Genomic DNA, 27,737 nt, shown 5'->3' on the forward strand with positions numbered 1-27,737 from the left:
CTCAATTTTGTCTTTTCCTTGGTTGCTTATGGAGAAATGTTTATGTATTAGTCATCTGTATATATATCATGTCCTGATATCTGAGAAAGCACAATCTGCAGATGACATTTAGGAAGCAGTAATTAATCTAGACAGTCGTGATGGGTTTCACTGCAGGTAAGTTTAGTGACTTGTTTTTATCTAAAAATTCAATCTGCATACAGAAATGTGAATTCAGTCCTGAAGAGACACTCCAGATTTGCATTTTTTTTTCCTGCTTGACATTGCTGTGTTTCTAGATCTGTTTTGCTACACTGAATCTGTAGCAGAACATTAAAACTCACAGCATGAGGTTGTCTGTCCACTCGGTCTGCACCGCTTGCTTCATCCAGCCAATGAACAAGAGCAGTTTGTCGGAAGCTGACAAAATGTCTTCCCTGGGAACGAAGGGAGACAAATCATATATCATTATAGCAGTTTTAATTTTCCCTTGCTTTTGAAAATTATTTTTTTTCTCTATATAGGTTTTTCACTGACTTGGTTTTCCAAATAATGATGGTGTTTTTTATTTTAGAATTTATGCCCTTCAAAAATCTCTTGCAGAAGTCAGTCAGATTTTGTACATTTGAAATGTGCTGTAATGTGATTTAATTTAACTTAGAGAATTATTAAAAGTAGGATGTTCCTGTAATCTAGAATTTTAGTTTACAAAATCAGATTTATTTATTTATTTATTACAAATTTGAAATGTGAAACATTTTCCTGTGTTATAAATGTGAGTTACTAAGAGCCTTGTGATAGTAACTTAGCTGTAACTAAACTGTTGCTTGTGAAACACTTGGTGGTTGAGTAAGAAAGGAAAAAAATGGGTAATTGTTTAAAATGTAGTATTTTAGAGCTTGAGCTAAAAGGACGATCTCTGCTAGTTACTAGTTATCAATGTACCTTTTGAGATAGTGCTGTAGTTGTGATAGAAGAGTCATGGATACTGCAGAAACCATGAATCTGAAGTGATTCTAACTGTAAAGATGTACTCTGCTACCACAGGGAGAGGGAGCAGGTCAAGGGATATGTAGTTAGCAACTGTTGATAGCCTCCAGGAAAGAACAAGGCCAGTAGTGTTCCAGGCTACGGCTTGCGTGGGACGGCACCGGAGTAATGCTCTCAGTATGCTTATTGGTCAGTGTGTTTAATCAGGCATGTAACATCCTGCTTGGTAACGTGAATGTTAACCATACCAAAATTACAGCCTGCATGAGCTGTAGTTATCCACCTGTGGGGATCTCAGTCTCTTTTGCACTCACACTCCTCAGCTGCTGTCAGCCACTATTCACGGAAGCTCCGATTGCTTAAACCCAGTGTAGGTCTGTGCTGTGGAGCCTGAATTCATGCTGAGTTAGTGGTTAGGACACAGGGAGTGGAAGGCAAGAGAGCCAGGATTGTATTCTTATTTCAGCCACTGACTCACCATGTCTTCAGGCGAATCACTTAGTGCCTATTTGCCTTTGTTTCCTCTTATATAATAAGGATGAGGGTAATCAAAACGCTGTAAAATTTGTGGACGCAAAGATTTGTAAATAATTCTCTTTGCTTGCTGGTAAAGTTGTAATGTCAGATGTAGACTTATTATTACTTGCAAGGTTGTAATCTTTTACATTTTATAGAGTAAATATTTATGCCAGTGAATTGCAAAAAGTTTCCAAGGTTATTAACTTCTTTGTTCTAATTGTTTTAACTTCTTAGTGACCAGAAAATCTTAGCTTCTGTCTTCAAGATGATTAAAAAATGAATACTGAAGTGCTTTGGCAGGACACTCAGTCAGTGGTAAGGAAAAGAATGCAGTTGATCTGAGCAGAGTGTTCTTTTATTAAAGGAACTTAAACCCATTTTAAAGGGCCTATCAACCAATGTGCTTATCACAGGTATATTCATTTCTGTTGATTATTCTTTCGTTCAGTCAGATCAGGAATTATTTGACTGTGTTCTATCTGTTCTGTTTGCTAAAAGCTCAACAATGCTGAATATACTGTGTTTACTGGAACAGTCAGTGGCAGTGGATTAAAGTCTGAACACAGAGCTTTTACACAAGGTATGTTTTCAACAGATACCTAAACTGCTTGGATAATTATATTCAAAATTTTTACACATGAATGATTCGCAGATAAATATCACTTAGTGTTTTTATGATACTCGAGCGTAGCTTCGTGCATAAGAATTCCATTTAGAAAGTAATATATGCTACTGAGTGTTGTCCAGGAGAAAATGGAGAAAGTTGAATGTTGAGTTGAATTAATCATGTTGTGTTTCACTTCCACTTAAAACCAACCAGCCAAACACATTCTAGAAATTCATTAATGCAACATTAATGAAAAACCATGATGCAAAAAAATAAAATTATGTGGACTGATTGTATTTCATGTAAGAAAAAAGCTTGGGTTCTAAAAGCAGTGCAGTATCTTTTATGAGACACTTGATGTTAGGTTAAAACCTTGATTATACAGTGAATCTACTTTAAAATAAGCATGGATGTTCTGGTTGAATACCCCATATTTTTTATTATAACAGTAATAAGTAAGTAAAACACATTTATATGTCTAATGTCCTACTGAGTTTTTGAAATTATAATGGTAGCTGGTTTTCAGCTTTAATCTGTTGTCCTTATAAACAATTCTGGTGCCAAAAAGTTGCTCTTGAAATGATAATTGGTCTCTCTGTGAATGACAGCCACTCTGCTCACTTGAAAAGTAGGGAAAGCGGGAGATGTTAACATACGTAGCCAGCAAACTGCAAAGTGTCTGGTGAAAAGAGACTGCTGCTGAGAGCTGCACCCCACTTTTGCCCCTTTGCAAACAGAAGAGACCGACCCTAGCTGCAGCCAGAGACCCGTGTGTGTTCGCTGTCTTGTGCTCAGCATCCCAGAAATATGACATAGCTCCTGCTCAGAGGTAAGGTGAGGTATAACATGAACTAGGAGAAACCAATTTTAAAATGGAACTTTTATATACGGACGTAGTTAATGCATTTTCTCCTTGAGGTTTGCTCTACTGTATTGATATCGATAGCTAGTCACAGGAATGTAGGTCACAGTTTGCCACTTAGATACCAGAAATTTAATACTGGCTGGGTGTTAGAGGTATGTTCCCAAAATCTGGTTTGCTGTCATGACAGTGAGAAGAGTGGAAAAGGCTAAATGTGTATGACACATAAGACAGGAGGAAGAGTCGTCTTAGACTCTTGCTTTGTGTATCTGTCTTAATCTTGCAAATTGCCTAACTCAAAGCTCAGTCTCAAATATATATAATTTAAATTACTGTTTCTTATTTGAAGAGCAAATGTGTGCCCTGAATTGGAATGATTTCTTTTTTTATTAGGGTGAACAATTAAGGATGGCACAGATAGAAAATCCCCGTGATAGGGAAACTCATAATGTAAGTGTCTCCTGCGGTCTTGAAAGCACCCATTTCTAGTGAGAATGGCAGGCTCTTTACAGTTAAAAGGTACAGGTTTTAATCATAAAATCATAGCTGTGATGGCACTGTCTGGCTTATAGCTTGGAAAATTCCAGACCATTCGTTTTACAGTGATCATGCCTTGTTTACAGAAGTTCTGAAATAAGAAAATGTGCGTCTCTCTTATTGCCCTCTTGGTTTTTAGTTTATATTACTTACATATTCTAAAATCAAGGCATTTTACCTCAGTATTGCTACCTAGTTCCAAAAAATACACAAGTCTTGCAGTCTGTTGCCTGTTAGGTGTCTTGGAATGTTGTATTTGTTCAGTCTTGCCAGGGTGCACAAGAAGTTTTCAGGCTTTCTTAGGTCTTGGGTTCACTGACCCGACCGCTCTTCCTTTGTCACATAAACCTGTCCTGCTTCCTCCCAGAGATAGGACCTGGGTTCCACATGACACTAACAGTGCTTTGGACTGGGTGCAATAACTTCTTAACCTCTTACGTAATGCAGGAAGGATGAAAAGCTTGAAGGTGAACACCCTTCTCTGTGACCTGTTAACAACAATCTTCAGATATTGGCTATCTGCCAGTTTTCAGGTTAAATTGCATAGACACTTACAGGAGGACTCACTGTTTATTTCCTCTTTGCCTTTTTTTAAGTAAAAAAAAAAATACAGAGAGACTGATACGTCCATTCTAACTGTATCAGTTAACCAGTGAGATAGGAGGAGACCATTGGGTCCATACATTTGAATGCTAAGCAACTTCATTTCTTTAGAGTGGCATTAAAAATCCTTGTGTGGGATAGTTCATGGGACTTTGTTCTCTTAATTAAACATATGGTCAGTGTTTGCAGGAAAAGGGCCATAGCCATAAAGCACTTTATGGCTACTCTACCAGTGTAAGATAAATTTGTGGTTTCACTTTCTAGAGCATAAAGTAGCTGACAAAAAGGTGTAGGGGTTAGAAAGACATTTCTAGGCCAAGCTGTTCCAGGATTTTGTTATCCTTCATGAAGCTTTGGGCCTGTTCCTTAGAAAGTGCTGTAAGTGGAAGTTCTCTCAAGGGGATTACGCTAAATGGTTCTGCATTGACTTAACATGAGACTGACTTCTCTATCTGCTCAAGAAGAGAGTTCCTGTCAGTCAATATAAAACAGAGCAATGTTATATTCAGAATTATTAATAGTGCATATCCACGTACAATGAGATCAAAACATCACTGACATGTCTCTGGGGTTTGTGTGAGATAATGAAACATCATTGAATCACAACAGAACAAACCAACTATGTCACCCTTACCATAAATTAGAAAAGTCATCATGTTGCTGCGGTCACTGTGATTGTACTGCATGCAGATTGCACAACTGATGATGTTTTCCCCTAGTCTGTATCACTGAATACGTGTCATGTTTACAAATAGCAGAGCTGTTTATCACTGGTCCGACTTGCTGTGCCATATTGGATGGAGTGGTACAAAAGTATGACGTGTAACAAGCCCAGTTTAGGCAACATATTCTGAGTATGTGCAAATACTCCTTTTGGCATCTGCCTCGTGGTGTCTCTTGCTTTACAAAGATCTATTTTTGCTCAGAAGCTTTAAGGGTGAGATTCAGACAGCAACCACATCACTGAAGTTCCCGATCTACTTCTGCAAGATGTAGAGCCAGCCAGCAGCCACAGCAACATAAATAGAATTGGGGAAACTGGACAGTGTCCTGAAGTGTATGCTGGGCGGAGTGCCATGTGTGGGGAAGATGACCCGGACAATGTAATCAAACTGGCTTAGGCACCAGATAGCCTGGCCGCGGTAGCCAAGAGCACAGGGTAGGCTAACTTACCTTTGATTCTGTCATTTAGACATACCCAAGGAAGCGCTCTGGAAGTAAGAACAGCAGAACATACTGCCCCACTGTGATCAACAACAGAAGACTTAGGACTTAAATGGCAGTAGGAAGCCACTTCTTTTCTCATAGAGAGTTTTACCTTGTAATGGAATTTTAACTGGAAAAACAAACAAACATTTCCAATGCATTTCACTTCTCTTTTCTATTTCATTTGCTTTTCACTGAATCATCCACTTTTTTATGTGCTAAGAAGACCCTGCAAAGCAGGCAAGTATAATATTCCATATTTTATATGATGGGAGATCACCACACGTAGGGGAGTTAAGTTAGACCAAATCACAATTCAGTCAAAGCTGGAAGTAGACTCCATATATCCTGACTCCCAGAAAACAAAGATGGTATGGTAGGAACAATTCCTGGATATTAAAATATGTTAAAGAACAACTTCCACCTGACCCGCAGCTAATTTAAAAATTGTTAATGTGTAACCCAGGCATAAGATGAAAATAATAGATTTAACAAACAGTTGTAGCGATTGTGATTTTTTTCAAGCAATGTTTTTAAACTAGACATAATTTGAATGCATAAAGTCAAGTCTTCTAGATAATACCCGTGAGTCTAATGATGAAAGTAGCAACTTACTAAACCTTATGAACATTCTTGCATGTGAAGTTCCTTGTGCTCTTAAATGTTTGTAACATCAGGCCTTCATTTATAATGAGTTTAATCTAAAACTCATCTGAAAACGAAGCAAAGACCCACAGCGATTTCAGTAGCTTTTTTAATTAGGACCCATACAAGAAAAACTTAAAACTAATTAATGTTCAGGACTTTATTCAATGAACAAAAAAAGCAAAATGAAAAAGCCTTTCAGAGTTATAAATATCTCACATACAACTTGTTAAAAGAACAGGTAAAACAAAACACAGATGATGTGTCATCCTCCTTCTTTCCCCCAATAAAAAGCAAACTCCAACCAAACACCAAGAAACTGCAACACAGAAAACCAGCAAGAGTAATAGACACTAAAGAAAGAAGTCATTTAAAAATCCTGTCTCTGTCCTGAGGAATCCACCACAACCGCATTTCATCTCAGATTATTGTTACACGTTGCAATAATTCTCGAGAAGGTCTAATTTGCATCTTCAGATTGCAGGAGGGCTGTCACAGCACGTTATAGTGATGGCAATTAGCTATCTCCAGGAAATAAGTTTTCAGGTTTGGCTTTGTCGCTCCTGCTGTGGTTCAGGTTGACTCTGCTGGTGTAGCGGTTATTTACACTGGCCACTTTGTAGCCATCCTTGATTTCAAAAACATGCTTTTCAGAAGGATTTAAGGTACCCAGGCAACTATCGTCTCTCCGGAAAGCTGAATTCACACTTAGTTCTGTATGTCTAATATCTTGACAATGCTTAATTTTACTGTTTTGGAGCACCAGCATGGTAGAACATCACAGGACAGTCCTGATTCTCCTCCAAATACTCTCTCAAAAAAATTTCTACCAATACTGTTTTTACTCCTCATATTCTATCTAAGCTTAGATCTGATTTTCAGTGAGTGAAATATGTGAGAAGTGATTCAGACCCTTCTGGACAAAAAATTATGTACGTAACCCCTGGATATCCATCACAAAGCAAAAAGAAATAGCTTCCTCAAGTCAAGTTTCCGTGATGTGTGTGACCATACCAGTCATGTAATGTAAGTACAGAAGCTTACTTTCATAGCTCCCAGCTCAGCAGGAGATGCAAAAACAAAGATCAGATATCAACTCTTTGTCCTTCACATCTAGGAGTTTGCCACCACTGCAAGTTTTATCAGCAAATACTCTGCTTCCCCAAACCTCTTCAGCTGCCAAAAGTCTACAGTGGCTAGAATAAGCTTCCCTGGGGGAAAAAAACAACAACCTACAACTGTCTGGCATACTGGTACAAACCGTGACTTAACCCTTAGAACCTCTCTTGCTGTTGTCTGTGCAGAAAAGGCTACACCTTTTGATGGCAACTTGTAAGCAACAGCCCCAAAGGGGATCACGACCTCAAGACCTAGCAGAAGATGGATCTTGCAAGCGTAGAGGTGGTCCCATCAGAAAATGCCTGTAAAGCTGCTGCCCTGAAATCTCACCTCTCCCAGCTCTCTGCGGCTACGCAGCAAATGTTTTCAGCCTCCTTTGGAAATGCATTCTGAAAGGCCATGGGATGGTTCCCTGGTTTCTCACCCCAAAATGCAGGCTCTGCCATTAACTGCAATTCGGCCACTGGTAATGTACGCTCAGGTGCACGTTACAAAATCCTGTGTCGACGTTTCTGGCTGGAGTACTGAGAACGCAGGCTCACCCACGCACGAAGCGGTACCAGCACTCTCCTACCATCGAGGGCTCTGTGAAGATGCCAGTTTTACCACTGCCTTTCCCATTCCACCCCTTTTTACCCTTAACGCGCTCGCAGCGAGGGCTACCTCGGGGCACGCCTCAGGCGCCGCCTGCCCTCAGCAGCCACCTCGGGGCTGAAGGAAGAGGCTCCCCTCGAACCGTCGCACTGTCTTTTGGTCTCTTTTGGTTATTTTTCGAGCAAAAGCACACTTTTCCCCCTCAGGAACCGCGAGGCGGCGGGCGGGACCCCTCACCCCGCTAACCCCGTGGGCGAGCGGGGCCTTTCCCCCCTCCCCACCTCAGCCACCCCCGGCGCCGGGCCCCGCACCTCAGCAGCTCCCCTCCCTTCCTCCCGCCCGGGGCTTCCCCCGGCCCCTCACGGAGCCGCGCGGCCGGCCCGGCCCGGGGCCCCGCCGCACTGCGCATGAGCGGGAGGCGGCGGAAGGGCCCGTGAGGAGCCGGGAGCCGCCGCCGGAGGAAGCCGCCGCCGTCGCCGCCGCCCTCAGCGTCCGCCCGAGCCGGGAGGGAAGAGGCCCGCAGAGCCCCCACCATGGTGAGCGGCCTCCCCCCGGCTCCCCGCCGCCCCTCGGCTCGGGGCGCGGAGCCCAGGCGGCGCCGCGGGGGTAGGGGCAGCCGGGGCCTAGTCGCGGCGGGCCGGGGTGTCCCGGAATTCCCGGCCCCCCCCCCCCCCCCCCACTTCTCTCCCTGCGGGCTCTGGGGCCCTCGGTCCTGCCGCCGAGAGGCCGGGGGCTGCTCCCGGGCAGGGCTGAGCGCCAGGGCCTAGGTTGGGGGGCGCCGGGCTGAGGGGGAGGCCTCCGGCCCGCGGGGGTCTGTCAGCTTTGTGCGGGCCCGGAGCTCCGGCAGCGCGCTGAGGAGGGAAAGGAGAGCGGTGTGGTTGTGAGAGAGCCTCGGGGAGGGGGCAGGGGGCTGCCGCGGAGCGCCCCGGAGGGGTCGGGGGGGCTCTGGGGAGGCTCCGGGCCCGTTAAGCGCGGGGAGCTGGCGGGGGAACTTGGCCGCTCTGTTCCTTGACGAGTTGGGTTGGTTGGAGGATTTCTGGGGAATCGCTTTGTGTGGTTTTGGTAAGGTGCTTTTTGTATAAGTGGCATAAAGGAGGGCCTGCCTGTCCTGCGTCTTCTGTGCATTGTCTTGTCCCTAATAGCTAAAGACGTGTGGACTTGAAAATCAGTTGACTTTCTCCTTTTCCCTCTGGAGGGAAACCACGCTATTGCTATTTTTGTGTGCTTAAACAAAAGATGATGATGTACCCGAGCATTAAATAAGGGATCCTTATTGGCTTGTAGCATACAGTAGTGTCTTATGTACCCGAGGGAACGTGTTTATAGTTGTACTTCTAGGCCTCCGCTGTATACAGAAGTTGTACAGCTTTAACTACATCTGTACGGTTAAAGTAGCACGACTTTTCTGTAGAAGCTGCGTTGCCTTAGGAAAGGTGTAGGAGAGAGGCTGAGATCTACCGGTGCACGTTCGTTGGTATAAAGATATCTTACGCATGCAGCTAATATGATTCTGGCAAGCAGTGTTCAGAGCATATAAAAAAAAAAAGACACCTCTAGCTGATGGGGTGATGTTGGCATGAAAGTTTGGTTAGCCAGGATTTAAATTAGTGGTGTGGTACGTAGACCTCTAATAAACTTGTCACTGTGTTACCAATATAATTCTTAATTGAATAGTTTTATGTAGATCTTCCTGTGAATTTTTTCAAGGTAGCTTGAAACTATAGTTCAGTCTGTAGAGGTGTCTTACTGTAATTCTGCAGCTCTCGGGACTGTCTCAAATAACAGTTGTCTAGTAATGTTATACAACTTCTATCGAAGAATTTTTTTTTCCATAAAAGTCACCTAGAGCCGTCTCACGGTTTATCTGGTGTAAGCATACAAAATAAATACACGGTTGATGTCTTGTGTGAACACTTATTTTTGGTTGGCTCTGTGGTTAGGAATATAAATTGAACAGTGCTGTTGTAAACGGCAGTGTAACAAATATTATGGCAATATAACAACAGACACACCAAGCTGAACAGCCTTTTGTGAGGAAACGTAGAATCCGATCTGCTTCGGCTTCTCAGAAATACCCAAGTGAAGAGCTAGCAGATACGCTCCATGGAACAATCCTGCCCAGATAGATGTATTTATCAGACAGGAGGGAGTACCTGAACTCGTGGCCCCGAGCGGGCTGTTAGGCACCGTGCAGACAGGTGTTTTCCAGGTCGTGCCTGTTGGCTCCGACACCCGGGTGAAAGGATGTCGTAGACACTGAAGTGGGGCTAAATGACAGGCTGCGGGTTTTATAGGTTATAAATATAGGTATGAAATGTTTCTAGTGTCCAGGGTTCTGTACCTAAGCTTGTTTCTGTCAAAATCCTCTATTTAGTAGGGGAAAGAGCAGGGAGGGTTCTTCTCAGGGATCTGAAGATCTTGCCCAGAAGCACAAGGTTCAACATCCCGTCCTCCTGCCCGCATGCACGGCTGCTCTGGCGAGTCCTTCCAGTGGCTGTGGCAGGTTCCTGGGGCCGGCTGCTTGTCCAGCAAGCACAGCTTGTCCCGTACTGCCATCCGAGGCTCCTGCAGCAGAGGTCTGGCCCTGGCTCACCCGCTCAGCGCTGCCTGTTGGGGCGCTTCTGGCGCCGACAGCCCCGCCAGTGTTCCTCCCGCCGCTGCTGTCGGGACAAAGGTTTCCTGGTGCTGAACCGTCTTTGTCCGACACCTGGAAGGGAGGCCGGCGTGGCAGCCTGTTAGGCTCGCTCTGGCCGTTTGGTTAACTTGAAAAGTGCTTTCTGTCCAGCTCGCAGCGCTCAGGTACGCTGCCCGGCAGGGTTCCTGGGGCCGCTGGCAGCAATCTGCCTCTCCTCCCCACCTTTCCATTAGAACTGAGCACCTCCCATAGTGGCGGTCACCTTTTCTCATGTCTGTCGTGTTGCTGCTTCAGCTCAGTTACTTCAGACAAGTAACGTGCCTGCCACTGCAGACAGGGTTGCTAGCAGCAAGTTGATCCAGTGTACTCTGAGCCATCCTCTCTGAGGAGGAGAGCTCCCGACTTCGCTGCTGTAAATGATTTAATGGATTTAGAACTGTGTGCGATACTCGAGGCAAGCATGCACCTATCCGTATCTTTATCCAGAGCCAAAAGCCAACCTTCCCTCTATTTACAATATCTTTTATATTGTCGAGTTTGTGCTCTCCAACAAATATTTCTGTGCTGATAAATACATCATTCCTTAAATACATTATTTCTTAGTACAAACCTCAGGTGACAGGAAGTTGAAGTTCTCGTAATACTGAATTTTTAAGTGTCTGACACTGTCTCCTGTAATGTTATTGTACTTCATGACATTGTTATTTAGTGTTTCACCCAACAAGCTATTCTGCCAGGCTGTTTTTTTTTTTTTTTTATGGTGCATATTCATGTCTGTAGTAGTTTGTTGGTATTAAATGTTTGGTCTTGGTTCTCCTGTAGTAAAACTTGTGGATTCTTGGCATTATACTTAGGACCAAGCAGCCTGAGTGCTAGACAAGATGGTGCATGATCTTGTTTCCTCTCCCTGCTAACCGGAGAACCCTTTGAACTTACACTGTAAAATCGCTTTTAACTAGAGCCATGAAAAAACTGTTCGGGAATATGAACTACTCTGAGAACAAGGTGTGAAATTTATTATGTAGCTCTTGATATTTTACTCGTGTTTTATGGTGCCAATGCAAATTCAGGGTATGAAAACAGCTTCTAATGGGTGAACAGAGCTTCTAATCTGGAGCAGAGTTAAGAATGCTGAACAACTGACAGCTTTATTTTGTGCTTTTTTTAAGTTGAAAATGCCCAGATTTTTGGTGTTTCCGTTACCTCCCAGGTTAACATGAATTACCCTGAAACATATTATACCTACTGCTTTCTTCTGGGTAGCTGTCCATTATTGCTTTTCTGTGAAACACTTTCAGCCTGTATGGAATAACTGAAATCATTTTATCCACTAAACTTTAGAGGGTGTAAAAAGCAACTTTGATTTTGTGTTGCCTGTGATGTTCTCTTTGGATTTTATATGTCAACAGGCCTTGTAAATGTCGGTTTTGTTCTATTCCACTGCAAACAAATGGATTTCAAGTCAGTTTCAAATAGCTTAAAAATCTCTTTACAATCTTCCTTTGCATGCCCTCTTTTTTTTGGAAAAAACAAAACAACAAAAAAAAACCCTCCTGTAGAACATAACATTTAGTTGAAGGACGTGTTTATTTATATTGAACAGAAAATACAGCTATTTAATTGTTTATGTTGTTAACTTGGATTTAACGTGTTTTTATGTATATATATGTCATCGAAAATGGATTAAAATCTAATTACGTGTATTCATAGCCTTCTGGCAGAAGTAAGTTGTAATTAACTTTTGTTTTCTTATCAAACCAAGAAAAACATTCACTATTTTGCTTTTTAAGCTCTAGCCGTGGATTCGTCGAATAGAGGCAATAAACAGAGTACTTGCAGGCATCTTGTACGTTCCTTTGGCTATAGTGCAACGTGGAGTGATTCAGACATAGCAGGAAGAAATACTCTTTTGAGCACGTTTTGAGGAAGGAATATTCTTTGTGTGCACACAAAGACGCGGCAGAAGTGATGGTCGTGGTCTGTAAGGTAACCGCCTGCACAGACCCGTGCCGTGCGTGGGCTGACGTTACTCGGCGTTTGACCTGATGTCACCGGGGTCCTTTGAAAGTGCACGGGTGCTTCCTGCAGCCAGGTATCTTGCTAGGGTCTGGAGGGGGTGAGGCTATTGTAGAAAAGGCTTTTACCTGTCACCTGCACGAGGACCTATCAGGCATTTCTTTGAGTCCGAACCGCAAGAAAATTGCGGATGTCCCATCGTTCAATCCCTGTAGTTAGCAGGGAAACTAGCAAGAGGCACGTCCACTGAGGGTGGGGAAGGGGAGAAGCAGGCCTTGTCACTGAGAAGTGATACTGCAAATGCCTTTTTGGGGGCTATAAGGAATTTGGGGCAGGGATAGTTCAAACTGATTGTACACTGCTTGTCTGGCAGCCGCACACAGCCGCGAAGCCAAGTCCAAGAGCAGCGTTTCAGTAGGAATCCAAAGGCTCTCCAGCCCAAGCAGTGCGGGACTAAGGTTGTTTATGTTTCCCATGGACGTTATCCAGGGGAGTGGAGCCCTCGTACGGCTGCTCGTTATGCACGAAACATTGGTGACTGGTGTGTAGAGTTGATTTCTGAATGTGAGGTGGCTAAAAACTGACTGTAGATGAGGAAAAATAACTGTGTAATCAGAGTTGGCAGGTCGCTTCTAGCATTTGCTTTTGGCCTCGACTGGGAAAGCTTACTCCCCTAGTCGGAGGGAGTTTCAGTCTGAGGCCAGAAAGGGGAAAAAAGACCAAAGTGTGGATTTTTTTATTTTTTTTTTTATTGTTCACTGAAATATCTAATAGTAGTCACTATCAAGGATGCGTTACTGAATTAGAATTATCAACTTTGGAACTAGATGGGGAGAGAGAAGTGTTCACTTTAAAATTAACATAGCATCAGAAGATGCAGGGAAAGACAAAATTATTGTAGAGCTATCAATCTACAATGTAGCTTTCAATTTAGAGAAGTTATTCCGTGTTTCGAAGTTCACCTTCCGTCTCTTATGACATCTGCATCATAAAAGGCGAAATGGACACCATACAAACTTGATCGAAGGCGAGCTGGTCCGTATTCTTCCTTTATCCCTTACCCCAAAGGGTAGAACTTATTAGAAAATCTGTTGCTTTTTTTTTTTTTTCTGTTGGTTTTCACTGGTGTGTTTTAGCAAGGAATATATCTGTTAAATGCAATTCTGTCTTCCCTTTTAACTAACATTAAAGTGGAGATATTTTAAATGGATTGCATTACGTTGCAGCGCACAGTCCCAGTGTAAGGTATTTGTTGCCTGATGACTACAAGATTAAAGGCTGGAGGTGCTTGTGGCTTCGCTCCTGCACACTTAAAACAATAACAGACTGTTAGAGCTTGGCTGCTAGAAATAGCCCCTAAAAGCGCAGGAGCCTTGGAACCTGTTCCCGCTTGAAGTGTGGGTTTTTAATGGGATGAAAGAAGAGCTCCGAGAGGGTAACAAAAACGGCAGCAGTTTCGTCTCTTGCTGTCCTGTGGTAGGGGGAGGCCTCCAAGGAGTTGTCCAGTTGCTTGGGATGTGGAGTGTCTCATCCACGTTGGTAAGCTTCTGAGATAGCATTCATCACATATAAAGGGCTTTGGGGCTTCACTAAATGTAAACTCCTATTCGATCAGTAACGATAAGAGTTATTCCAGAAGAAGAGTATGCCTGAACAGTGTGATTTATTGCATCTTACAGCGTTAGCAAATGCTGCATGCTATTGCGTGTTATTAGCTGCTTGACTCTTGGCAAATTCAGTATTCTTTTTTTTTTTTTTTAAGAGGGTTTTATATTGTTCCTGTCTGTTAGGAAACCCCAGGCAGAGGAAGATCTCATGCATAAATAGGGTTAAATTTTTATCATAAACCTGAATTGATCTAATAAATTGCATACCATTTTTACGTGACAGCCCACAAAACCCACTACCTGTTGTGGTTTTCAGTGTCCGTGATGAGCCCTTGTAAGCCTGTTCCTTGACCTTTTTGTTGCATGTCCTAGCTTTTAGGCTTTATCCTTGCAGGAGTAGGACAGAACAAAGCCTCTTTCTCGAGGTTTTACAGCATACTTGGGTTAAGAAGTGCTGCGCACATTAGAAACTAGTGATTAAAGGCACCAGCTTTCACAAAAAAAAAAGGAAAAGAAAAAAAAAAGGCAGCTCAGGTCATCACAAGTGTGACTGCCCCGTAGCGCAGCTGAGCCTGCGGTGACACAGCAGCCTGGCAGTGTGGAACTGATTTGGGGAAGCTGGTGATTGGTACAGAAAGTAAGGCATGCGACTGTTCCGTCTTCGTTTGGCATTTCATGCAGTGGTTTGCTCTAATTTGGCCGAATTTACAGGATGATTTTAAAAACTGCGACTGCAAATTCATTGGTCGTTCCTGGAAGTCCTGCCGCATGGCTTACTCAGCATAAGCTGTCTGACTTTGGTGAAGGTCTCGGCTCGGTCCTGCTTGGTGCTGAGCGTCTGCCGTGAAACACAAAGCTGGCCCCAATTCCCAGCAGTGGGCCTGGAACCAAGCCTGAAAATCGGAGTTTCAGAAACGTCTTCGTAGCTGAAGGTCCGGTGTGAGAAACGTGTTGGAGAGGCTGAAATAAAGAAGCAACACGTAGCTTTAGAAGTAATATAGACCAGCACTGGTGTGTTGAAATCTGCAGCGGGAGACGTAGGCTTGCTTGGTGGCATGGGTGGGTTTTAAGGCAACGTGCTTCTGGTGTGTTTAGAAAGGCGTTAGTGTAAAACCCATACCTTGCCTGCTCTTACGAACCGTAGTGCTCTCGTTCACTGTCATCAGGCAGGAGAAAACTGATGCTGAATTTTAGGGCAGATTAATTTGTGTTCTGTAGTGTTGGTGAACTTTTCTAATGACAATGTGATTGGACATGAATTGTTCTCTGGAATAAAGAGCTCCAGCTCATACTTCTCCTAACCCGTTCTTTCTTTGGCTGAGGGTGGTTCGTAGCTCCTCGAGACTGATTTTTGCCTCTCCCTTTTCCCTTCACCCCTGGAGAAGGAGCTGTGCATTTGGAAATGGCAATAATGAAAAGAATATGTAAGTCTAGGTAGAACGCAAGGCAAGCTACATGTGAGATATTTGTGCCATGTAAGAAGCACGATCCTGACCTGAGAAGCCAGGTCAGGACTGAATTTGGATGTAGTGCAAGAGCTGTAAGATGGCTTTCTCCTGATCAGCAGTTAGCTTCGTGTAACTGATACCTTGGAAATACCACGTGTGCTTCTCCTCATCAAAAATATCCTTGGGAATCTCCCCGCAGCGATAAATGTCGGGCAGCAAACTCCCTGCTCGGTTTTGGGCTGGAGCAGGGCAGCTGGTCCTGGCCTGAGCCAAGGGCCGGATTCTGCGGCTCTCCCCATCTAGTTGCCTCCCTGCCTGCCGCAGGCGAAGTTCTGTGCCTTTTTTTCCCTTTTTTATAGCTTCAGTTGCTGCACCTGTGAAATGGAAACAATGCCTCCTCGCAGGAATGTTTGGTAAATTGTGTAGGTGGAGCTGAGCACCTTCAAAGTGAAAAATTCTCTAAATCAGTCTTTTAAGGTATTTCAGTGTGTAGCTCCCTGAAACATCCGGGCCAGCCCAGTGCCTTGCTGCCGCCTGGGGTTACCTCATCCTGGCAGCGTGGTCTCACAGCTCTTCCTGCCACCCCCAGTGGTTGTTCCTCCAGCCTTTTGGGGTGCGTGGCATGCACCCTACATTAATGTGAGGCTGGTGCTCTGGGATGGGACGAGTGCCAGCCTCTCCCTCGGTGATGGTGAGCTCTGAAACGGCCTCTTCTGCACGAGGACTTCTTCCCTTTGAGTTGGTATTTGCTGTCTCTGTTGAGGCAATTAATCTGTCAAGTATTTTGATAGCCACAGGCTTTATTTAAGCATTTCAATTACCCGTTTTTGGTACACGTACCATTTTTCCATTAAGAAAAAATGCTTTCTTTTTTTTCTTCTTAAAAATTGGTTTAAATACAGCCAGGTGTAAGAAGGGACACACTTGTGAGTTCACTATGCCCTCTGGTTCTCTCTCAAGATATGCAATAATAATACTCATTTTTTAACTTCTTTGATTGTTTTGCCAGTGTGGTTTCTGTGATGATTCAGCTCGGTTTTTATACCTTCATTCTAGGTATTTTACACGGTAAGTTTGAAACATATACTGGTGTGCATTGCCTATGCAGCAGTAGGAATGCATCCCTCTTACATATCCAAGAGGTTCTTTAATCTAACTGTACCAAAATGCATAACAAACTGTTCACGTATGAAATAATATCTGTATCTTCTGATTTAGTAATTAAAAAAAAAGTGTTGTTTTTCAGTGTCTGTTGCTAGAAAGAAAGTCTAACTGCTGGGAAAAATTGTACTAAGTATTTATTTAAAAAAAAAGTACTGATTTTTTTCCTTCTGATAAAACATTTCTAGTTTCGGTATTGTCTGTTTTTGCTAGAACAAGTTGAAATCATCACAGAAGGATAAAGTGCGTCAGTTTATGGTCTTCACGCAATCTAGTGAAAAGACAGCGGTGAGTTGTCTGTCTCAGAATGACTGGAAGCTAGATGTTGCAACAGACAACTTTTTTCAAAATCCTGAACTTTATATACGAGAGAGCGTTAAAGGCTCGTTGGACAGAAAGAAGTTAGAACAGCTATATAACAGATACAAAGGTGAGTACCCTAAGTCTTAAGCCTTATTTCCTGGTTGTATGTATTCTTAATTACAGTGCAGGTAGAAGGGAAATATACGTAGGTTTCTGCTTCGCAAGGATTACATTTGTTTGCCTTATGTACATTAAATACGTGTCCAGTTTTACAAGATTGGGGTCTGGAACTGGAATTGTGAGTACAGTGAGTAACTGTAATGGTCACTGTGGATTTTAGGTGACTCTTTTGGGGGAAGCATTCCACTCAGGACTTGCTCCTGACAAAGGGTTGCATAACAATGACAGATTCTACCTTAAGTTTTACTCACCTTGTGCTTATTATGAGTGTTACAAACAGAGCAGAAATGAAGTCTTTTTATCTGTTATACAGGCAGTGTTCAGCTGAGAGTAGCCCGCCACATACAAATGGATTCAGAACAGTAGAACAAATTCAGTGATTTAGCAACAACCCCCCCTGCCAAAAAAAAAAAAAAAAGCTAAATTCTCTGTCGGTTTTCATGTGTGGACATAATCCAGATACCATTTTCCTCAAGTCTTCATTGGCTTGTGTTAGTAGATCTTTGTTAGTGCAGTTTAAACGTGAACATCTTACTTCCAGACGAGATGTTGATTGATTCCTTCGTGGAAAGGCGTGTCCCTGGCTGGAATCGGTAATGGGGCAGCGTAACTTTACTCTTGGAATTTACCACGTCCAAACTCACATGTGCTGGTGATGCCAGAAAATGCACAAAACTGATGTCGATTTAGTAGTTTACGGGGAGACTTGATTATTGTGTCAGTACAGCTTATGCAGAATTGTTTATAATGATACCCAAAATCTTACTAAAGATGCCAGTAATTAAGTGTGCTGGTGGGAGAGGACCGCTGTTCTCTCTCTCTGGAATGAGTCAGAATATCATGCATGTTAGGCAGAAACCAAATCTTTGCTGTGCTTTTGTCTCTCAATAAAAATGACATAAGCTTCCCGTACAATGAAGCTGTATTGTCGAAACTTCCTCAAATGTTAAAGCTTAAGCGTTGAAAGTACTAAACTAATTCTGTTTTTTAAAATACACACTTTTAAGAGCTTATCCCAGAAATGACTTGAAAATGTTTGCTTTTCTTAAAGACTCTTATTGAATAAATCTAGTATTTCAAAAATTGCTTTTTCTTTTTTTTCTTTTGATGCTTACTTTTATATCCCAAAGATCCTCAAGATGAAAATAAAATCGGTATAGATGGTATACAGCAGTTCTGTGATGATCTAGCTCTCGACCCAGCCAGCATTACTGTACTCATCATTGCATGGAAATTCCGAGCTGCAACACAGTGTGAATTTTCAAAGCTGGAGTTCATGGATGGAATGACTGAGCTAGGGTAAGTGTGCAGTATTAGAGACTGTCAGTGTAATACAGTGCCAGAAATTGGAACGGTCCTCCTCTGGGGAATTCAGAATCACATTGCCCTTTCAGACTTCAGAGGCTTTTCAGAGGCTAGCATCACTTGTCTGCCTCTATAAAAACGCATCTGCTCTCCATGTGCTAGATGCGTAGTGACCAACAAAAGGAAGGTGGGTTTGAGTGGTGCTTGCCTTGGTTGCATGAGTTAGCTGCTGTAGAGTTATTCAAGTAGACAAAGCAAGGATGTTGGTCGGCAGTCCAGCATACCTGAGTTATCCCTGTGTAGTGTGAATATAATAGTCTTTATCATGTTCTTCTAAAAATCTTGTAGATTATGGAATCCGATCCATGAGCTAGTATGTGCAAATACCAATGTGAAAAAAGAACAAAGAAATGAAAATGTTGTATAAATACAGAGTAGTTAAAGGTTGCCTGATTTTGTTTGTTTGTTTTTGTTTTGATAATTGTATTGTATTCCATGGAAATGTTATAAAAGACTTCTAAAGTTGTGTCTCTTACAGCAAAACAAATAACACACAAATAAACATGCTTTTTAAAATGCAGATGTGACAGCATAGAAAAACTAAAGGCTCAGATTCCTAAAATGGAACAAGAATTAAAAGAGCCGGGAAGATTTAAGGATTTTTATCAGTTTACCTTCAACTTCGCGAAGAATCCGGGACAGAAAGGTTTAGGTATGTATTCTTAATCATAAACGTTTGTGCACAGATCTGTGGAATGACTGATTAAAGCAGTGAGTGAAGGTATTACCATGATCCAGTGAGTCTGAAAGGTAACCACCCTTGTGATAAAATACACGTTATTGTGAAAGGTAGATGTCAATGTCCGATGTTCAAGCTGATAGAAATATCTGCATAGTTAATATATTAGACTACAAAATTTTATGAGAGGGTTTATTCTTTCATGAAGAGTGTGTGAAATTCTGGCACAATGGATTGCGGTCTTACATTAAAGGCATAATTACACCATTTAGAATTTGCAGCGCTGAACAAATTAATTGAATTTTCACTTTTAGGGTAAATTTAACCTGTAAAACTGATTTCCATATGAATGTACTTGTACAGAGTCTCTTGTATCACCAAAAATGCGTGCAAATGCCTTTGCAAAGTAGAATTGGAATAGTACAAATAGATTTCTATATCCTGGGCGTAGATGCCTTTTGCTGTTGTGCCTTTGGTAAAAGGTGCTTACCTTCAGCCTTTTTCCCCTTGGTTTAGTGAATGTTTTTCCTTTCTTTCATTACTTCAGAGCTCTCCTACTGACTGTTCTTTTCATTACATAATAGGAGAAGTAGAAGAATCGCTTATTAAAAATAATTTTAAAAATATAGTTTTGATGGAACTAAATGAGCAAACTGTAAATCTGTCTATTCAAAACTGCAAAAATAAAAGGAAGTGTGCTTAAAAACATATGTCCATGCATGTAGCCAGATCTGAATCCTGCAAATAAATGAATGGGCTGATTCTTACTTTCTCTTGCTACAAGTGTGTAGACAGTAAATTGCGAGTGGATGGAAGCTAGGTTAGAGACGGTGTCAGTCTGTAACTGTTCATACCACAGAACTGATTACAGTTTCTTCTGGTTACCATCGTGATGTTTGTTTGTTATTCTTAATTTTTAAACAGCTTTAGACAGCGAGGAAAGCTTTTGCAAAATCCCTGTTAGGTGGTAAAAGTGAAATAACAAATTGCAATGAGGTCATAATTAATTGATCAGTTCTAGTTATGTTTCTCAAGGCTTCAACATAAGCAGGACTGTTTGATGTAGTAGTTACCTGCTATTTTCCTCTCCATATTTCTAAGATATTAGGAAGACTTGCATTATTTTTCTGATTTTTTTCTGATACCTTGCGCTATATAGAAATGAATCTTTTGACCATCCCAGACGGAACAGACCTCAGTAAAAATGTTTTACCAGAAAAATTTAACTACCTTGCTTTTCTTTCTCATTCATTGTAAAGGTTATTCTTGCAGGTTAAGCTCTAACAGTGATGAAGAGAAGTATTTCTCAGATCCAAATAGCACAAATATATACATACGCACACAGGGTAAGATTTTCAGTGTGGCTCCAGAAGTGATGTAGAACTAAGCTTAAAAGCTGGATGTTTACCTACCTTTTTGGTGCCAATAAATGCGTGGTTCTAGGCATGAATTTACAACAGGGCAGAATAATTCTGGAAACCCTGAAGCAAAAGAATATCGGGGAAGTGCAGTGCTGAAAAGTGCGTGCTCCTAGTTAGGCAATTAATTTTGTAGTGTCTAAATAGCTTCTTGTAGGCACTTGCAAATTGATTTTAATATATATTGGTCTCTAATCTTCTAAAAGTTGTGTAGTAGTTCAGGCACAGTTTAGGAACGTATGTCCTGTGCATAATTCCTTAGTGCAGTGTAAATACTGTGGATGTTTTAAAAGTTCCTGTGATATCTGCATGTCAATTTGCAATACCTTTTAGCTGATGCTCACTGCAAACATTGTTTGCTTCTCCTGCATGCCTGTTTTGAGACTTTCATATGTGTTCCATGCTTTTTTCTGTGCTAGCAGATAATGAGAACGTTCCTGAGCATTCTTTCAATTTTCTTAGGAAAATGTAAAATTAAATGCTTACTATATTATTTTGTGACTCCATAAAATCTTCTAAGGCATGTAGTGTTGTCTGAAGGCATTATGTCTTCCCCCAGGAATAATCTGGAAGTTGTATGTAAGCATATCGGAATGCACAGCTTGTTTATAATGTTTGTTTACAAATCAGTCTAAATACACAGAGATTTGATAATCTTGTATTTTGTGCCATTAATGCATCACAAGTAAATAAAACTTAGTTTTATGATCTGTTTCCTTGAGGAAATGATCAACTAAATCTGAACTCTGAATCTATTCACTTTTAGAAATCCAGTAGTTTAAGTTGAAAGCTAAATTGTGAATTTTTGTATATGGATTCTTTGAAAAAGAGATACCTAGCCTTTATGCTCTTGAACAAGTTGTCGTTTTTGGATATTTAGTGATGCGTTGCGTCTTTGTTTAATTTAATGGAAACCCAACCTTAAGCCTTTAGAGTGAAATTACACCCCCTTGCCACTGATTGAAAATCCTCCACAAATTCTATTCATCCCTTTGGTCAGGAAGCATTATAACGTGATTACACTGTCAGAGAAGAACTTCTACGATCAAAGATACCAAACAATTTAGAATCTCCCCAGCAGTCTTCTGTGTTCCCTCCAGCAGTGCAGAGTTCAGTCTTTGTTTTGTTTGCTATTGGTTTCACCTCTAAGGTCCACCTGCCTGGCTTGTTTGTTTGTTTTTAATAGTTTAGGGGTTGAGAGAAAAGTGAATATGTTTGTTTTATTTTCTTTTTTGCATTTGTGTTTGTATTTTTTTTTTTTTTTTCTTTTTCTTTCCTTTCTTGTGAGGTTCAGTTGCTCGTGTGCCTCTTCTCTCTTCTTCCACAAGAGGATTGCTTATGGAAGAAGAGATTTAAGAGGCTGCAGAAAGATATAAGAGCTTCTATGAAAAAGCAGGTCACTTAGCTAGGTAGCCTTTTGTAGTTACTTTAATTACTTGATGATGGATACTGAATTCAGGTAAGATCACAGCATTTTATTATACAGTACAGAGATCCTCTTTAATTCCTGCTAGTGGAGATCGTGCTAGAGGTCATGAGCCAGAGCTCATATACTTTTTTTTTTTTTTTTGATCAACATGTTACTGTGTCACTAATAAACAGTAAACACACGACATTACAGCCTTTGGCAAGTACCATGGAGGCTTTTTCGTTTGTTTGCTTTCCCTCCTCATATGCTAGATCAACTAATCTTCTAATTGCTGTGTTCTAACAGCTCCCACTGCTGACAGCAGCATGCAGTTGCCTGAGAGGCAGCATGTTCTTATTCCTGAACTCTTGTCAGGTTGTTCAGTCGCCCTGAGAAATGGATTCAAAACAAGCGAGAACTTCACAGGGGTCATTGAAATGCACAAAGTGAAACCCATCATCTGCTTATGCAATAATTAATACTTAAATAAAGAATATCTCAAAGGGAAACCTGTTGCAGAAAAGAACTCTTGTCAAAGGGCATCTAACAAAGCCAGCACCTGTGACAATGTTGCTCTGAAAATGAAACCATAAAAAGGTAGTTTAATATTAATTGTATTTATATGAACACAAGTAAAACAAAGCAGATCATATTACAAAGTACTAAATTTTTGTCAAGTCAATAGTATATTTAAGACAAATATTTCACTGCATTGTACGTAAAGTATTGCTAGAGAGCAAAAAGCATATGGAATCATTGTGTTTTGAACGTGTTGAATACGAATATGGGCAATTTTCAGTTCTATATTCAAGTGACAGTTTCAAAATATGTAAAGTATTAGTGTAACAATTTGTTTCTCTTGTAGAAGATTCATGAGTATATTTGCATCAGATTTATCTTTTTACCCTTATGAATATGCAGTTCATCTTAGTGTTAGATACCTCTTGAGACGTATTGAAATGCAAATCTCTAAGAGTAATATATTTTAATATTACAGATTTAGAAATGGCCATTGCCTACTGGAATTTAGTACTTAACGGAAGATTTAAATTTCTAGACTTGTGGAACAAATTTTTGTTGGTAAGTTTTAAATCTTTACATAAACTGGACTGCAGTAATTTCAAAACCTGAAATATAAATATGTTTATATTTTTGAGTAGATGCAATGGACTGTTTTGTTACAGATCCCAGATGCTGCACTTCATAGTGTATACAAAAAAAATACATGTCCTGGGGGTATGATTGTGTCCAAGACAGTAAAAATGATTTTGTATATCTGTTCTTAATGTTTTTTTTCTTGTATTTTCCACCCCTCTAAACAGGAGCATCATAAAAGATCAATACCTAAGGACACCTGGAACCTTCTTCTAGACTTTAGTACAATGATAGCAGACGATATGTCTAACTATGATGAGGAAGGTAAACATTTCCCTTTATTTTCATTAACTTCTAACTGTGTTATGGTACATTTATTACTGTGTATCCGGCACAGATATCTAATAGTGTAATTAGAGAACATCGCTGGTGATCTAACGTTCAGAGTTAGAGCTACTTTAAAACATGTTATCTGTTTATTGCAGGTTTAGAAAATAAATGCTGATGTTTTCTTAAATCCCTGTTTACTCTTTTTTTCCTCCTTCATGAGCTCAGATGCTAACTCTTTCTTCTTGAGGAAAGACCCTCACATCTGTATTTAAAAACACGGATTCTCTGTCACTGGTTTTTGGCATCTCCAACCAAGTAACCGATGTGTGGTCTGTGCGTTTCCTTGTAGGGGTCCTCTGGTTATTGCGTCTCTTAGTTTAGAATATTTTTAAAGTTTGGTTGTTTTGGCTTACATGAAGATTGGGCATGTGATAATGCTAAAGTGAAGCTGGCCACATGTAGGGGTTACAAAACATAAATTATTTTCTACAATGTGTTTCTTGTAAACTTTTTTGTATTGATTTTTTTCGTCTTCCAGTCCATCTGCAGCCAAGAACTGCTAATTACCTTCAATCGTTGGCGGCAGATCAGTTCATTGAGTGGAGGAAACTAAACTTCTTGATACTTCCAGAACAGAGGGGAGCAAACTTCAATTTTAATAATTATGAACAGTTCTCATTCCCTTTTCATCAAGCGAATGGGCTGCTGCCCACAATAAGTCAATGTAGTTTAGAAAGATCAAAGGCAGAAAAGAATGTTCTGATGATTTAGAATAAAAAGCCTTTCAGGAAAAAACCCACCCACCCGCAATTATTCTAACTTTCACGTGATAATGGTGCACATGATCAAGAGAGTGGCATCTCTTTGGATATCACTGCCCATAATATGACAAATGTTTATATGCATTTCAGCTACCCCTTGATAAGGAATATGGAAGAGCATACGTAGTATAATACCAGTTTTGTAGGGCATTGGCTATTGGGGTGCATTTTGTTGGTTTTGGGTAAGACCACCTATGCTGATTCTAACAGATGAGCGTTGCATTCTTGCAAGATCATATTGTGAGCTGTAAATGCCTTAGTGTTCTGTGACATGGTGCTGCTTAAACATAGGCTCCTTCATATGATGTTCAGTGTTTGTTTTTTTTTTTAGCAGTTATTGCCATCCTGGATACTAGGTTTGACTTATGGCTCCAACAGCAGTACAGTTTTTAAGCTAGAACTTTTGGTTAGGAAGATGAAGGAGGTTATGATCCTTGAAAGGGTTCCATATTAAATGGGTTTAAAGGAATGGAGAAATCTTGAGCCATATGTTAAATTTGAAGCAAGTAAACCAAATTAGCGTTATTACTATTATTTTTTTTTTGCTTGAAACTAGTTAAGATTGGGAAGTAAATAACTTTAGATCTGAAGCTCTAAAAAAGAATGCTGCTTTGATCTGATTTCTTATGTTCTGATCCTTTCTTTTTTCTCTTTTAGGGGCATGGCCAGTTCTTATCGATGACTTTGTGGAATTTGCACGCCCTCAAATTGCTGGGACAAAAAGTACGACAGTGTAGCATTAAAGGACCCTTCTAGAGTGTACATAGTCTGTACAAATACCTGAAATGGAAAATTGCACAGTCAATTTCTGCTGGCTGGACTGAACTGAAGATCAATCCTCACAATGTGGCTGAGGGTTGAGACAAAACTTTAAGGATACATCTTGGACCATATCGTATTTCATTCTTCTACTGGTGGTTTGGGCTTTTCTTCTAGTCTGGACCACTCTTGCCCGCTAAAATTCCAACATTGTGGATTTCATCATGGATTTTTTTTTCTTGTGTGTGGACCACCCTAGTTTCAGCTCCCATAAGTCCTAGAAGCTTTATAATTATTTTGAGGTTTCTGGTTTCACATAAAGCACAATGCTGGTCATCATCAGACAACTATTACATGGCATCTGAATTATACAGATCAACATCAAAACAATTTTTAAAGGAATCCTTAAATATACACTTGGGGCTAGTTGCAAAGACTATTGATAGCACTTCCTTTAAGAGTGATATATTTAAGTGTACTGGGTCTGATTTCTTCTTTTTTTTTTTTTTTCTTTTCCGGAAAACTACAGGTATCGTCTAAGTGAGTTTGAGCATCTGGTAAAAACAATTACAGAAAGAAACAAGAAAAACCGAGGTTGTTGATATTGGGCTATCTAGGTGCCTATCTGAATGGTTTGATTGTACATCAGCTGACTGTGAGAGCAGTTGAAGTACGACACAACTACTGTGCACTTACAGCACCCGCGTTTAATGTTCTAGTCGGCCTTCAGTGAGCGTCATTTGGATGAACAGTGTGTGTAAGGATAGAATCTAGTATGCTCTAGGTTATTATCTAAGAAAATAGATTTCATTACAGTTTTGAAATGCTTATCTGTCTGTCAAAGGAAGGCTTTTTCATTTCTGTGGAAATCTAAAACTTGAATATGCTGAATTTGTGTCTTAAGTTTGCTACACAATACAGTATTTTAAATTCAGATATGAAACTTTTATGCTTGAGGTATGAAGAAGCAAATGGCCCTGATATAAAAAGAAAGTGGTGCGTTTGAAATGAAACTAGGATTTGAAACCATTATCCTGAGAAGTAAGTTAAATCTTTATAACATATAGGTACTGCTGTTATAGATGACACCCATTTTTAATTATTTTGTTGAGCTGTCCTTAAAAAGACACGTCACTGTGGTTGCCAAATATAGAAATGCAGAGTAAGGCGTTCCCAAACAGGCACAGATCAGATACAAAATACTACACTGGCTTTGTTTGCTTAAATTATTTTGTTGGTTCATCACTACTTCTCATTGTCTTACTGCAGTTAACTAAATCAAGTTCATTTTGTTCAAAACAGGTTTTATCAGATGCGCTTCTTTATTTTTAATATTACAAGAGCTCGTGAACTGCTTTTGCGCTGAACATGGTCTTTACTTCTCACTTAGTTATTTGTGAAGAGATCTGGTATCTTGAGATAAATACTACTCTGTAAAGCAAGCTGGAAACTACCAAGCTCCAGGAAAAAAAAGAAAGACTATAGCTACAAATAAGGGTAGAGGTTTGAGTCCATGTGCTAAATAGTCCCACAGTAAGGCCAGAATTATTTCTGAAATGAGTAATTGGTACTTGCACTAAACAGCAGCACACTTCTATGCAGATGCTAAAAGTATTTTAGGAAAAAATTGACTATTAAACTGCTAAAAATACTTATTTCTATTCTCTGAGGTTTGACCACGAGGCTAGCTTCCCCTTATAGCAGTGCCCTTTTAAGAAAATCCAGCTGTGCATTTATTTCAAGAATACAGTTCCACAGCAACATTGCAGATTTTCTCCAGCTACTGGAATTGGCTATGCCAAAAAAATGTGTGTTTTGCTGCTTTTCAGTATTTCCTTTCTAAATTTCATGTAAATATAAGTGGGGATTTGAAATTATGGGGTGGGTGTGTGTGTGGGGAAAAAAGCTCTACAAGGTATCTATGCGTGCTGTTTCCTGTGTTGAGGGTTTTGGTACAGTTTCAGATTGATTTGTTCAAGTATGCTGTTTGGGAAGGAGAACTGACTTGGGTTTTTTTTTTTTATCCCAATACAGACTTGTCCCTCAAAAAAAGTCTGAGATTGGGTAGTGGCATAATGCCGTGGTGTTTTAAAGAATATTCCTTTTGAATGCAAGATCTTTTCAACAAAATAGTGTTGTCATCAGTTTGGTACTACGTGCTTATAATTACTGTGTAATTATAAAGAAATACATAAAACTTTGACTAATTATGTTGCAGAAAAAGGTTATTTGTGCTATGATGGCATCTTAAGAATTTTTCAAAACAAAATTGAAAGAAACATTGATTTAACAGGGTGTTGTTCTAAGGACAAAATGCCTGGTTACAGAGAATATTTTGTACTGAAAAGTGCTCAGATGTGGCCATGTGTTTGTTTTTTTTCCTTTATATATTTGTTTTGGTTTGTTTTTAAGAATGCAGACAGTTGCTTACTTGGATTGCTTTAATTCATAAGTGCTAATGTCCTCAATCTGATGATCTCCCCTTAATGGATCAATTTAATTTTGCCAAATGTCAGGAAAAAAAGGTAAACATCAAGTTTATAACCTGTTTTTATACATTAAATGTGTACAAAATTAGAAGTGCCCTGATATAAAACACTTAATCTCAAGATTATATTTAGTAAAAGCATCATTTACATATCTCTGTAAGTTCAAATGTAACTTCTTACAATCCCTCTCATTACCAACAGAGGCAATAAAGCTCCAGTGAAATTGCCATGACTAAGTCTTCTCATGCATTGATTGTTTCAGCGTATTATTTGTAAGGCTTTCCTAGACTATCCTTTTAACCAGGAAAAAAAAAAGGTACAGACTACTTGGCTCCTGCATGAAACATACATGCTATGGTGGA

At 40.5% G+C, this 27,737-nt stretch overlaps 1 protein-coding gene across 3 annotated transcripts; it reads left to right on the plus strand.

The window, feature by feature from the left end:
* The first annotated feature begins 130 nt into the window (after positions 1–130).
* DCUN1D1 (defective in cullin neddylation 1 domain containing 1) lies at positions 131–27,607 on the plus strand. 3 transcript variants are annotated; one of them, XM_067002251.1, is made up of 8 exons: positions 131–2,068; positions 2,704–2,924; positions 16,742–16,958; positions 18,142–18,310; positions 18,898–19,028; positions 22,879–22,961; positions 23,204–23,300; positions 23,845–24,778. In XM_067002251.1, the coding sequence occupies exons 3-8, from the start codon at positions 16,784–16,786 to the stop codon at positions 24,075–24,077; spliced, it is 888 nt and encodes a 295-aa protein (XP_066858352.1). In that variant the 5' UTR covers positions 131–2,068; positions 2,704–2,924; positions 16,742–16,783; the 3' UTR covers positions 24,078–24,778. The 3 variants fall into 3 exon arrangements, with proteins under 3 accessions (XP_066858352.1, XP_047915592.1, XP_066858351.1); XM_048059635.2 differs by lacking the exons at positions 131–2,068; positions 2,704–2,924; positions 23,845–24,778 and adding exons at positions 8,041–8,197; positions 24,785–27,607; XM_067002250.1 differs by lacking the exons at positions 131–2,068; positions 2,704–2,924 and adding an exon at positions 8,041–8,197 and having other exon boundaries at positions 23,845–24,777.
* Positions 27,608–27,737: the final 130 nt, after the last annotated feature.

This window comes from Anser cygnoides, chromosome 9 (genome assembly GCF_040182565.1).
Source record: "Anser cygnoides isolate HZ-2024a breed goose chromosome 9, Taihu_goose_T2T_genome, whole genome shotgun sequence".
Classification (NCBI taxonomy): domain Eukaryota; kingdom Metazoa; phylum Chordata; class Aves; order Anseriformes; family Anatidae; genus Anser; species Anser cygnoides.